Here is a 14,485-nt window from a genome sequence, read left to right on the forward strand (position 1 = left end):
CTTAGTGATGAATGCCAGGGCTGTTGGCATAAGTTAAAGCTCCAACACGTCAAGGTAAATTGGAATGCTTCCACGTTTTCACGTTCGCCAGTATGAGTGAAATTGACATGGTTGAATTGCAAGAAGCCAAGAAAGACACCAAGGACAGTATAGGGGAAATTACATGTACTTAATAATTGAAATAAACAAATGATAAATTAAAGGTCCTTGAATAAAACTAAAAGGTAGCGACATGGTTTTATCTTGCCACCGCCGCTGCTGCGAGGAGCATGCGAGGAGGCAGGAGCGAAAGTCTGCGTCTTCCAATCGGTAGAGCGCCGTTGGATGGATGGATGTTATGAGCGTCCCCTTTGGAACGGGCCGGTGGGTTGCGCCACCAAGCTCTAGTTATTATACTACCTAATGTCCTACCTACGTTAAACAAGAAAAAAAAAGAACAACCATTAACTCCCACAACCAAATTTTCTGATCCCCTATTGCGAACTGTGCTTTTGTACGTCTCCGTTTTTTGTCGTTTCCCTGCTTTTCTTCCACCAATCCTCCAATCGCCTCTTACTAATCCCTATCGCGGACATGTTTACTTTTCCACTGCTCTCGCTGAACCCAAGGGCTTCAAGGAGGCCAGTGGTGCCTAAATAGACCGCTGGGCAGACGTCTTCACATTCTAATAAAACATGCTCCATAGTTTCCCCAGCTTTACCGCAGCAAGCACCATGCTTCTTTCTTCTTATATCTCGCTTTATATGTGCGTGTTCTAAGGCATCCTGATCTCGCTTCGAAAAGTAATGAGCTTCCCTTTGAGTTATCATAAATTGTTTCTTTCCTGATTTCGTTTTTTCCTCTTAAGTACTTACTCATGGCAGGTTTCTTTTCCATTGCCGCCACCCATGAGATTATTTGAGCCTCTCTGACTTTCCGCTTGACCTTCTTTGTTGCTGTGTTGCCCATCCTACAGGCCGCATACTTGCTGGTTAGCTTCCTAGTTATTTTCCTCCACTGTGAATCAATGTTTTTTCTGTAGAAATACCTCAACACTCTCCCAGCCCATTTACTTTCTTCCATATTCCTCGGTCGTTCGTCATACTCAATTTTACTGCGAGCTTCCCTCACTTCAAAACTAGTCCAGCCCATATCCCCCTGCACAGCTTCATATGTAGTCTTCCCGTGAGCGCCCAATGCGAGGCGTCCCACTGACCTTTGGTTCCCATCGAGTCCTGATTGTACCCCCGATTTAAAGCAAACAACCACATTTTCAAAAGTAAGTCCTGGAACCATTGCACCTTTCCACATACCTCGAAGCACCTCGTACCTATTGTATCCCCATAGCGCTCTGTGCTTCACTATGGCTGCCATTTCTCTTCCCCTTCACTGTTATTGTTTTTTCCTGTGTTTCCATGTATCTATTGCCTTCGTTTATCCATATACCAAGGTATTTATATTCTGTTACCCGAGGTATTTCCTGGCCCTGTATCGCCACTGTCTGTTCACTGTTTTCATTGAATACCATAACACCTGATTTTCTAACGCTAAATTTTAAACCTAAATTGTTGCCTTCCTGTCCGCAGATATTAGCCAGACGTTGCAAATCACTTTGCTTGTTAGCTAGCAACTCAATGTCGTCCGCATTAAATAAACCTGGAAGCTGCTACTCAACTACTGAACCCACCTGTTTGTATGAGAGATTAAAGCCGATATTACTTCCTTCTAGCGCCCTCTCCATCCTCACCATGTACATCATAAACAGCAGCGGGGATAAAGGGAACCCCTGCCTCAGTCCCTTGTTGATATGAACTTTCTCCTCGCTCCTCATCCGTTCCCTTTCAACGCAAACGGTATTTTCTAGGTAAATCTCTCTCAAAAGCTGTAGACAATCGTTACCTAAGCCTTCCCCTTCCAGAATATCCCACAAAATGTTGCGGTCTACGTTGTCGTAGGCTCCTGTAATGTCCAAAAAGGCCACATACAACGGTCTGCTTTCTGTTTTTGATATTTCAGTACACTGAGTAAGAACAAATAAGTTTTCATCCAAACGCCTACCTATTCTGAAGCCATTCTGAAGTTCTCCCAAAATGCCATTATTCTCTGCCCATGCTTGAAGCTTTAATTTGATTGCCTGCATTGCTAGCCTGTATATTATCGATGTAATGGTCAACGGTCCATACGAGTGAATTCCATCTTTCTCCCCCTTACATGTATAAATTAAATTCATTCTACTTTGTCGCCAACTGTCTGGTATTCGTCTATCTTTTAAAGTTTTTTCAACTGCTTTCACGCGAGCTTCCTTACTTTTTGGTCCTAGTTCATTAATCAGCCTAACGGGAGCCTCGACTAGCCATGTGGCTGTGCGCTTAGGAATTTTCTCTTCGGCTTTCTTCCAGTTCAAATTTGTCAGCACCAGCTCCTTTTCCACCTAGGTCTCTTTCATTCTCGTTTTTTCAAATACTACCTCGTCATTGCCTTGGAAAGATTCGGCTGTTATTTTTCGGATGTAATTTATTGCCGCTTCTTCTTCCAGTCTGCTTCCATCTTCGTGTAGGATGTGTTGTTGCATTGTTGTTGACTTCCTGCCTAATAATTTTATGTGGTTCCAAAATATTCTAGGTGCGGCCTTCTTTTTCTCACGTATGTCTGATAACCAACGTTCACTTTCACCTTTTATCTTTAGTGGCACCAGTATTTGAACCATAGACTGTTTCTCCCAGCATATTTCCCATTTACTGGCTACTTCATCTTGCGGCAAGCGCGCCTTCTTTGCCTGCCTTTGCTCTCGGGATGCTTTCTGTCGTTCGGCGATCGCTTCTCGTACCTCCCTGTTCCACCAGCTTTTCGGTTTATTTTTTCCTTTCCAACGAATGTGTTGTTTCTCTTTCCGTATTTCTGTCGTTATTACACTTAAAAGCTCATTATAATCCCACTCTTTATTTGGCCATTTGCCAAGTTCTTCCTCGACTCTAGTGACTATATTTGTTGTTTGTTCAGCGTTCAAATTTGGACTGGCCATTTTTCATTGCTTGCTCTCTTTCCCAACTACATATCCTATTTTCAAAATGATGTGTTTATGATCACTCCCTATGCTGCTATACCCTTCCTCATCAATGACCATTTCTCTCAACTTATCATGAATTCCTTCTGTCATCAGACAGTAATCAATGGTTGATTGCCGGTTTCCCACGTGATCACGTATTCACGATAACGAGGTTATGTTGCTCACACAGGTCTAGCACTGACTTCCCGTTATGGTCGGTATAGCCATATAAATCCTGTATGTGGGCATTGATATCACCTAATAGGATAACTTCAGCACCATTCGCGAAACCCTTAATATCAGCGCTTATGCATTCCACTAACTCTTTATTCTTCGCTGTGCAATTATTTCCGGTCCACAAATACGTAACGCCCAGCCAAGTTTTTTCCCCCCCTCATTGTACCTGATAACCAAAGATGCTCTTGACATTGTGAATTTACTCTTTTCCATTTTTCTCCCTGATGGATGAGCATTCCGACTCCCCCTCCCTTTCTTTCCGACTTAGTTCTGTTGTACCCTTCCCAAACATAATTCTCAATCACTGGCGGCTCTTCCGACTCTCTAAGGTGCGTTTCTGTAACCGCGTACACCCCTATTTGTTCTCTATTTAACTGCTCCTTAATCTCTGCCCACTTTTCCTTTCTTCTGCCGCCCTGCATGTTTATGTAGCCTATCGCATGGCGAGCTCTCTTTCTTGCTTTCCTCCTTGTTCTGTTATTTACGGCGATGCTATACTGAGGTTCCTTTAGGGGAACCTCTTCATTACTACTATGTTCTAGCCTCTTGAGCGCCCGTGGGCCCCTGTCACGTGGTATTTTTAGCGCCCTCTTCATTTCCGCGTTTCGGCGCGCTCACCACCATGACAGTTGGCCGTCGAGTTTTCGCTGCGAGACTTTCGCAAGGGATTTCGTACGTTTTGATTAAGTTTCGTGGCGAGCTGCGTCATTGAAAAACTCAGTGTTTGTTTTGTTTTATGTTAAGGATTGATTTTAATAGTACTGGAAGTGCAAACGTGTACGAATGGAGCTTTTTTCGTTGTTGACGGGGTACGGAGCTCAGGCATGGGTAAGCTTATGCACGGGCGCTATTCTCGGTGCTCGTTCAGATTTGTTTTCCTGATCGCGCTATCGTAAACAAATGTATGAAGCTATGAATTGCGTAGGCTGTGTTCTGTCATATATCGTGCTAGAAACGTTACACCTGTTATTGTTGTAGTACTGAGAGTGCGTATCTTTGTCAGTCCGTGCTTTTGTTAGGCGCTGCAAACATATTTTGTGAGGACGAGCTGTTCACTACTAGTGCAAATGAGTTTGTCTATTGTGAGTAGGCTTTCTCCGCAGGATAAAGTGGTGCGCGACTTTCTTGGCTCATATTAACTTGTAACTGCGTAAAGAAAAGGGGGAAGTGCTCATTGATGGAAACCATTTCTATGTGAAACTTTCGTCCTTGCATACGCTTTGTTGACAAGTGAAGTACAGATTCCACTGTGATGTTTGCGCTTGAGAGCCAACGGACCAGTTTCACTTCACAAACAGATGCCAGCGTCATGACGAAACTACGAGAATAGCCGAGATGCTTCGCGCTGATCGCGCATGTTTCTACATGACGCTCGCGTTATTGAGGCGAATATGTCACGCGCCTTGCGTTCTGTCATCATGGTACTAAGATCGTTAAGTTATGAAGCTGCACAAGCTGGACACACGGTAGTCGATTGGGTACACGCAAGTACACACGAGCGCACTTTGAGCAGCACAAACGCATCCGAGTTGTTGAATCGGTAGCTACATATTGCACACACGCGAGCGCATCGCCTTTGGCGTGTGGAACCGAAACCTTCATCGTAGCCCTTTCACGCCGGGCAAGTGTCTTGAGAAAGCCAAATAAAGAATCTGATCAATGCAATAGAAATAACTCGCAAAGCGGGTTGATCTGCGCAAGCCGCGACAGTGTTTTTGCCTACGAGTACAACGCATGGCCGTGTACGGCATAACACTCAAATAAAGCTCTGGCATGTATATAAACATCCTGTACATTAAGTATACTTTATTGGTGAGACAAAGAATTCTGATTCTTGTGCTAGTACTCGACACTAAAAGGAATTTGTCCACCAAACTGGCTTCAAAAGCCTCCTTCTAACTGGAAGCAGGCAGCACACCCTTAGCCATAAAACAAGCGCGCAGTTACGCGCCGAAAAAGCAGAAAAAACATCTGCTTCTGCCAGTTTCATAGTGTTCCATCATCGCTCCTAGCACAGCACACAATACTCAAGCCTTAAATACGGTAAAAATTCATGCGCAAACACCCAACAACAATTTTAATGTCTCACCTCATGTAACTCTATGGGCGGCTTCCAAGCCAACAACCAAACTGCGAGGGCGAGCAACGAGACGAAGAGCGAACTGCGAGAAGGCCAGGAAAAGGAGAGGCCGAGCGAGGAGGAATGTCACTACCTTTTAGTTTTACTGAGGGACCTTAGTTGCAGCCGGAGTAGAGTGCCGCCCCCCTCCCTCCCATCTCCCCGGTGCCTCGCAACATTGAGTGTCTCGCGCGCGACGCAAGACGGTGCGCTTCCTCCTCACTTTCTTCCCATTCACGCGGGCGAGATTGAGCGTCGTCGGCTCCCCTCGCATGCCTTCACTAACACAGCGTAAGGCGCGCGGCGATGGTATTATCGCCCTTGGACTTTATACGGGACATTACGGTGACGCCGACGGCACAAATACGCCTGGAGTACCCATGTAATTGCTATGGCAAAAAAAAAAAAAAAAGACTGGCCGCAGGGGGTAAGTACCCATGTCTTTGCATTACACGTGCGATGCTCTTACCAATTGAGCTACCATGGTGCCGTTTTGCTTTCCACTTTCTGGGGTATTTATGTTTACCTGCTAGAACTAAACCTGGGAGTGTTAGCCAGCGCCACACCTCATGGCCTTGACGGTGGATGTGGAACATCCTTTTTTTTATCACAGGCTTCACGTGTACATCAACTTTTTTGTGTGGCGCTGGCTAACACTCCCAGGTTTGGTTCTAGTAGATAAACATAAATACGCCAGAAAGTGGATGAGAAAACGGCGTCGCGATACCTCAAATGGTAAGAGCATCGAACACGCAATGCGAAGACGTGGGTTCGTGCCAGTTGTTTTTTCGTCCACTTTCATTTCCATTAATTTATCGTTTCTATGTTTTAAATAATAGGTACATGTAGTTTCCCCTATGCTGTCCTTAGTGTCTTTGTTTGTTGGTTCCTTATGGTATGACTAATAAAAATCGGGCCCTCAGTTTTCTTTCTTCTCGTTCATTGGCATCGTTGAAGATCATATACGTCAGGTCTTGAGGGCACAACATATACAGAAGAATAGTGATGCCAGAAATTGTACGCATTAAAGTAACCATTCCTGAGGTGTTAACCATTTTTACCCATTTGAGCTGCACTTTAAGACATAATGACATATGGTGCAGCCAGCTTCGTATAACACTGCATTGTGTAGCTAGACGGGCAAATCGGTTAAACGTAAATTTGTATTGTGGAACAAAGGGTTGCTCGATGACCTTCTTTATAATCCCGGCTGCTTGCTACTAATAAATGCAGTACATGGCTGCACGAGCATGCGAACATAAAGGTGTTCTTTTTTTCCAAATATTTTTGAAGTATGCGTCGTCCTGGAGTAGAAACACGCACCTGTCCATGTGAAACTGCCAGTAGCCCTTGCGGGTGACGGGCACGTAGGTGATGTTTCCGGTGTAGTGTGCCTCGTCGATGCCACCGAAGAGCACTTCGCCGCCGTTGGGATCCGAAGCGTTGCGGTCCAGGTAGACGGAGAAAACAGGCTTGGCGGCCACGCCCTGTGCCACCATGTTGTCGAAGACGGGCGGCACGCTCAGTACCGAGATCTGCGGGTAACCCAAGCCCAGGATGCCGTCGAACTTGGCCGCGATGAAAGCCAGACCGGACTCGCGGAGGATCTCGGCGAACGTCTGGCTTTGCACCCTCACGTCGCCCAAGCCGAACACATCCGTGCTCAGCTCGCCCTTGACGCTGCCACTGCCGTAGCGGATCTCGAACTGGGTGCCGTTCTTCACGTACGTCTTCGAGCTTGAGCTGCGGTACTTGTGGTGCAGCACTGCAAAGGCACGAGCACTGCATGTCGGGACTAGTTTGCTCTACCGGTTCTATTGCGGATGCAGATGCTACAGAAGCGCGTGCTATAACAACGCCACTTTTCAGCGTTTCAGACGCTGTGATTCGGCATTCGTAGCACGCGCCGAGTGGGGCCACTTCACAACTGTCAGCTAAAGCAGGCAAGTTGGACAGCGAACGTTGTTGGGACATGCGCATCGGGTGCGCGGAAATTCGTTCGATGTACCTGGTATACCAATATATTTCCGTATAACGAATGTTTTATTCAGCGTGAACCATGTATTTGTTATAAGTGCGCATGTTCGTAGCAAATCAAAAGCGAGAAAAAATGTTTCTTTTATTTGAGGGGGGGCAAGATGACTGTTATTTTAACTATAAGCTCCAAGTAAGTGTTGTTTTCATTTCATTTACAAAAGCTATTCACTGAATTGCATAATGTAAACCGACAAAGGCCGAATACCTTTACCTCCAAAGCCCCGGCGTTACAGAAAATTAATGTTTCAAAGTACACTTGAGTATACTAACGCCTCGCCATGTTTTAGCGACGAGGGCCTGCCAATTTGGCAAGTTGCTTCACACGACCACGGTAGCGTATACATGGCGCCAAGCCAAGCACATATTTGATTGATAGCAACCAGGGCACTTCCCGCCTCGCTCATAAATAGTCGCGTGTACGTGATGCCACAACAAGATAAGTAATAGATTCAGCATTTTTAGCGGCCATCTAGTTTTATAGGGAATAGTTCGCTGTTTACGAGTGCATTATAGTCTGATTTCACGGTACACATACCGTATATGTGCGAACATGCAGTCTTGGAATTTGGCCTCATAGCACACGAAATAGTGAGTGAAAGAAGCATACATACACGATGGTAGCTTTCGCCTGACAACACTGAAGCTTGCAGTAAGTCTGGTAGCAAAAAGTGATGCACTTACTGCAGGCGATGTTGGTGAACGGGCACTTGCTCGAGGGCACCCATAGATTGGAGGATCCGGTGTCGAAAACAACTCTAAAAACTTGCGGTGGTGTGCCAAGGGTGATGTCCCCGTAGTACTGCGCCTGCATGCGTTGAATAAAGCAGTGAATTGAGCCCCATGTACAAAAAGTAAAGTATGTTGTATTCGCATGCGAGCAAGGAACAGATTTGAAGATGGGCAGAATCAATCCGGAGTCATCCACTACGGCGCCCCTCGTAACGCACTGCGCAGTCCGGAGGCGCTGAACTCCGCGACTTAAAAGTTTCACCATAATCTGGCAAGTGGTTTTCTAGAAATGAAAGATCAAAGATTTTAAATATGCAATGACATTTGGAGAAAAACACCCAATTGTATGTTTCCCTGTTTACCACAAGGGTGGGAAGGGTTCCAGGGAAGTGTGCAAAATTTGTTTGCTAATATAGCATCGTCCCTAAAACCTTTTCTTTAGGGTTTATTTTCCTATTATTCGTCAGGTCTTTTCCTTCTTAAGAGGAGCGGAACTCTGTCAGGCCGTTCCTTATTAGAGTATAGAGGACAGCGATCTCGCAGAATACACGTGGTCTGATGCCAAGTGCACTCAGAACAGCACTTCTTGATGCGCTTTGGCCATTGTCTACTTCGCATGTGCTTTTAGAATGTTGGGGAACAAGAATGTAGAGAAGCACTTGGGTGAAATTGGGCAAATATCTCCAAAACAGCCACGTGAACGAAATACACTACAGCAGCCCGCAAACTATGAAAATTTGCTGTGAAAACAAAGACGTCATAAACCGAAAACATTTTTCATATCAAGCTGCGTTATTCAATAAAACTAACGAATACACCGACCAAAAATATCTAAGACGACATGCATAAACAAACCAACCGCGTCTTTTTAAGTGCTAGGATGCGTGACTTAGGCGCCAGTTCTGAATCGTTTAGAGCAGTTGTCAATGCTCGCCATTACACTTTTTTGTTCTTCAGATTGTGCAAATTTTTTGGGTGCTAGAACCTACAAGATCTTTTTTTTGTTTTATAACTACTTTTCTTTTTTTATTGCGCCGCTCGCATTATTTGTTCATCGCTGTATCTTGTCGCACTGTGAATCTGTCCTTGTCAGTAAACTAACTATACTAAATTACGCATTATTTAATCCAAGTTGGTGCATCGACACGACCTTTGTCTCTATAGCGCTGCGAAGGATTGATATAGCAGCAACACCTGCTCTCGCTGCTATCTCTGTGCCATTGACATTGTCGACATTGTGACATTGACATGTCATTGTCGCTTGTGTCGAGACAGACACGGCAGAGAAGGGGTCGGAAACAGAGAAAGGAGACAAACGCTACGCGCTGATAATTTCAGCGATATTGATTCTGCTTAACAGCAGAACGTGCCTCGATCGTGCTTTTAGAGGTCGCTGTGGCCACTTTGCCGAAGCAGGCAGGAAATTTTGCGAAATGGTCAAGAATGTTTACGCAGTCAAGAGAAGGCGTCAAGCATTAAATACAGACGAAGTCAGTCTATCATTTGTTCTTTTTTCGAGGGGGAGGGCGAGGGAGCTCCGGGGCGCCGCCATGTTGGGCTGCCATAGAGCGCGAAAGTTTACAAGTACGTGCGCTGCCCAACTTACACTCTCATAGTTGACATGCAACAAGGGAAGGAGTCGACCAGCCTAGTGATCTTAAAGGGGAGACGGCCATGAACCGAAAGTAAAATGGTCTGTAAAAGTAAACATGTATAAAAGTGCATAATTTCGCACCTTTGACGCTCTTAGCCGCAAATATGGCAGAAGACACGCGAGCTTGGATGTTCCGATGAGTCTTTTTTTTTTTTTTTGCTAGGTCTGAAGGCAGCATCGGTATTATCAAAAACTGCAAGGGGAATATACTTCAGCGCCAGGCGCCATGTTATATGCATGAGGTAACATGACACCTTGCACCCCAGCTGCATATTCCTGGCTTCTGCAAATTTTGTTCTGATTGATGTAAACTTTACGTGTGACATTACTTCAGGCCTAGAATTAGCATTATCTACCAGGCAAATTAACATCATTTGGGGCAAACAGGACCGCTTACCTGTGAAAACGTGAAAATGCGCACCTTTTTAAGTGCTACCGTGTTTCGAGTGTACTTTCACAGTGGTCGAGGCACGGACGACGCACGTATCATTAATCGCATTGACTATTTCAGATTTGTTTCGAAGGAAGAACTTAATTGCTACACACGTGGTTCTTGTGAAACAACCAGCATTTCAAATACTACAGCGGTTAGTTGAAAAAGACGGTAGACAAAGTCTCTCTTTCTCAAATAATATTTTTTTTTCTGGAAGACAAAGCTTGAAGCTTCGAAATTCCAATTCATTAAAATAGTGCAGATGCATTTAAGCCATCCTGGGAGCTAGCAGCTTAGAACGGAACGACGGTATCGCTAAAGATGCGCAACGCCCTTACTAAAAACAAGGACGTGCTTGTTCGAAGCTAACGACTAATAATTTCAGATGTAAAACAACAACTTTTGGCACGTGCTCAATGACGAAACCGTGAGTGCGATGAAAAGGTTAAGCATTCGAGACTAATTGCGCAGGAAAATGCATCTCAACATGAAATTCCTTCACTCTGTCGTTGTGGCAATCAACGTAACTGCAGCGATGGCTGAAGGAAGAAGACACTATCGCTGCAAATGGTGCCACTGTAATATCAAATAATGTTGCTATCAAGCGCATTCAGATTTAACCCCAAGAGAACACAGTGGAAGCATTGATAAATAGTACCAAACAATACCGATTGCCGAATGTCATGTCTAAGCGCAATTTGAGCGTGAATTATTGTTTCTGTCGAAAAAGTCCGGCTCCTTGAGCGACGCAGCGCGCTTTGCGTAACTTCCCGTTGCTTATGGACAATGCGGCAGGGGTGAAATTTGGTTTATCTTTTCTTTAGTATTATGTTCGATCGTTCACAGCTGGGAATGTGAATTATTCGAAAGCTATTAGGAAATATTCGCATTTGCGAATAGGAACAATTAGATTAGAGGACAAAATAAAATAGAACATTATTCGATTCGTTATTCGAAAGTTTCGAGTGTTCTCACACTCCTCCGTATTTGACATATCCCACCGTGCGATCAAGTCATGTTACACGACACGACTCGAAACAGATTATACCTTTAGCACTCGCTCATCTACCACGTTCGTAAAGAAGCGAGGTTTACCGTCAAATATAGCGTTTCTTTCGTATGGTACCTATAGCCGCACAATTCCTAGAACGCTTAAAAAATGTGACATGTAAAACTGCCAGCACATTGTCTCTTTTTTATTTTTACAGAAATAAATGCCGGAATACAGGCAAGAATAGGAGGGAGCGGCATTTTCCCCCCACATTTTTCACATTAGCTATACAAAATGTGCGTTAAGATATAGGAGGGAGTGGCAAGAGACATGGGGGAGGAGGGGTTGGGGGTTGACACGCCGAGCAGCCGCACCGGGTACCTCGAAGTGACGCCACCTTTAGTGGCACATTGTTGAAATGAACGACAGAAAAAAGGAAGACGACAAGCGCTCAGATTGCATGCAATGTATTAATTGCAAAAAAAAAAAGAAGAAGAAAAGAAAAACATGAAAATTGGCAGGATACAGTTATTCCACGGACTCAGATCATTTACCGCGACAGCAGCAGGTTCTCAAAGCGGGCACTGCTGTTGTTGTTGTGGCCTCAAAATTTGGCTCATACCCACAAGGAGGAATAACTACACAAAAGGAGGTAATAACAAGAAAGAAAGAAAGAAAGAACGGATGCTGTATCGCATCAAGTGGCTTTGCGGTCACCGGAGTTGCCGTGGTGCGTTTTTCTTTTACATTCCCTCGAATACAATTTCTCAGTTTCATTAACATCCCATTAATTTATTCTACCACAAAAGCAACCTTGATTTGTCGAGAGCAACGCACCGCTACTCCGCGGCGGCTGGTCGCGACAGCGCCATATCGCGAATCCCTCACGGCGCCACCGAGGAAATCCGATCCGACAGCGACAATCAGAAAGATCGGATTCTCAAACGCTGTGCGGCGCCTTCCTAGTGAAAGCAGTCATGTGTCACGTGCGAGGGTGCGCCGTCGCCTACACGAATTTTCTCTCGAGCAATGAACATGTTGCCGCCCAGATAGCGAGCTGGGAGATTCCTCGCAAGCTAGTTGCTCCTGTATAAATAAAAAAAATCGGCGGCGCATCCATCCCTTGGAGACGTTAATGCGATTAGCAATCTTTCCTACGATTGGTGTGTAATTGGCGATGACATGTTTTACATGTTATGAGGATATTTATGACGGTTATTGTATCCCCATGCCATCCGTGAATCACGAGATCATATGGCCAGATTAGCAGACACAGGCAGTCACAATCTCGTTGCCAAGCACAATGCCGAATAATACCATGAGTCAGTATATCTTGTTGCAATCACTGCGCCCCGGTTCAAACTCCGTAGCGACCCTCACTATTCCTAGTATCCTGGCTGCAACTTCGTTACGACGGCTATAAATCAAGCGACCGCGATAAAAGCGGTAGTGTATGTTGCGGATGAGGCGTTAGCGCTTTAAAATTCCGGCAGTACCCATCTCACGATGAATGCCGACGTTAGTGCGATTATCATTGAAGAAATTGAAGCGGGATATACAGGAGTTAAGAATTTGGACATACAGTGCGGTATGATCAAATTCATGACTCCTGTATAGCCCGCTTCAATTTTTTGTTACCGACATCTTCATTTCTCCGTAACTCAACGCTCACCGCTCAATGCCCGCCTTGGTCCCGTTCTGTTCATTTCACTTCTTTCTCCACACTCGGATGCTTTTGATGTGGGCTTTTTCACTGCTCTGTAGCTGCCTTCTTCTATTTTCTATTGCCGATTTCTTCACAGCAGCAGGTTCTCAAAGCGGGCACTGCTGTTGTTGTTGTGGCCTCAAAATTTGTTGCACTTGTATATACGGGCACGTACCGAGTGTAAATGCCCATTCTGGAGGATTTGCCAAGAATGTTAACATAGCTAGTGTCACATGCCTAGTTGCACATACTCAATGGCACAAGTTGTCTATTCTCAAGCTGTCGATTTGGGCACATACTTAGTGGCACAAGTTGGCTTGACAGACGTTAGGTACGAACATGCATTATACATGCAGCAAAATGGGTGACATCTCGATAGAATGCTAATCGCATTAATATATTTAAGGCCACATACCCCTTGTGTCACCTTGGCACATAAATTATGGGGGATTGGTCAAGAATGGGCACATACCATTATCGCATACGCAGTGCTGAACTAGTCTGTTCGGGCACACAACCATGTTGAATGCTCGGCAATACTGCAGCAAGCAGATATCTAGTGGCCGAAGCTATAGTAGACAACTTGGGTCTCTGGGTATTGTGAAAGAGGTTAGATATATGCCGCAAACTGAGCGACGTTCCCAAAGAACGCTAATCGCATTAACATATAGATTAGCAGAGGATCCTTGCTACGTACATCGTACTGTGCAAAATCGTGCAACGATGCAGAAGGCGTGCTTCTCGCAAAATTGTTGCTTGTATCTAAATGATCAAAACGTTGAAAGGCGATAAGTCCAGGCATGCATCCATCCACACATGCATCCGACCTGCGAGGCACATCTCAGCAATTTGTGATACACTACGAGTGAAGGCGCACGCACATCGAGGTAGTTCTTGAGGGGCTCCGGAAAGGGTCCTGCGACGCCGCCGCCCAGGGACCAAGCTCGAGTCACATTGAGTGGCGTTCCGACTTCGCGGAAGTGCTCCCGAGCGCTTTTCATTCGCTTTAAGGGAACCCTGCGGGAAGAATGACGGCATGGTCACGAACGAAACAAGCGAGCGAGCGAATCAAATGCCATATGTTCAAAGCCCGCGTTGATTACTTTGGCAGTTAATCTCACGTGAGCTTTTCACATATATATGCGACTTCGTTCTGAGAGTGAATGTTATGATACTGCACAAGATACCGAGAAAGTGTGTTGAGCACGTGACGCGCTCAGCATTGCCGCATTGCTGGAGTGAACAGGCCCTTACAAAAATAAAGAAATATTATTCTGCAGGCTTCGGGATATACATTCACACACAACATACGTTCACGCCGGGTTCCTGCATGAAGAGCGTCTCCTAGCGCAGATATACTTGTTTTCTAAATGCGTTTTTCTTGCGTACTTTTGACGTATAGTCTAAGTGGTGTGCACGTTACGCAAAAGAATAATTTAGTATTTTTGCTTCCGGGCGCCAGAACTTTCCAGTATGTGTCACCAAGAACGGAACTATAAGAGAGCGCTAACGGTTGACAGGGCGCATATTATTGGCGCCTTTATCTTTTGTTATT

The 14,485-nt window shown here is 45.2% G+C and overlaps 2 protein-coding genes across 2 annotated transcripts in view; one reads left to right on the forward strand and one right to left on the reverse strand.

Moving 5' to 3' along the window:
• Positions 1-14,485, forward strand: part of LOC126544261 (alpha-(1,3)-fucosyltransferase C) — a 125,906-nt gene that overhangs the window by 20,361 nt on the left and 91,060 nt on the right. The window lies entirely within an intron of this gene.
• The window catches only part of cathD (cathepsin D), a 30,271-nt gene that overhangs the window by 10,851 nt on the left and 4,935 nt on the right, over positions 1-14,485 (reverse strand). The window contains exons 2-4 of the mRNA XM_050191519.3: positions 13,812-13,947; positions 8,100-8,223; positions 6,705-7,146 (exon numbers count right to left, since the gene is read on the reverse strand). Coding sequence (XP_050047476.1) covers positions 6,705-7,146; positions 8,100-8,223; positions 13,812-13,947 — 702 coding nt within the window. The remainder of the gene's footprint in view (positions 1-6,704; positions 7,147-8,099; positions 8,224-13,811; positions 13,948-14,485) is intronic.

This window comes from Dermacentor andersoni, chromosome 1 (genome assembly GCF_023375885.2).
Source record: "Dermacentor andersoni chromosome 1, qqDerAnde1_hic_scaffold, whole genome shotgun sequence".
NCBI lineage: Eukaryota > Metazoa > Arthropoda > Arachnida > Ixodida > Ixodidae > Dermacentor > Dermacentor andersoni.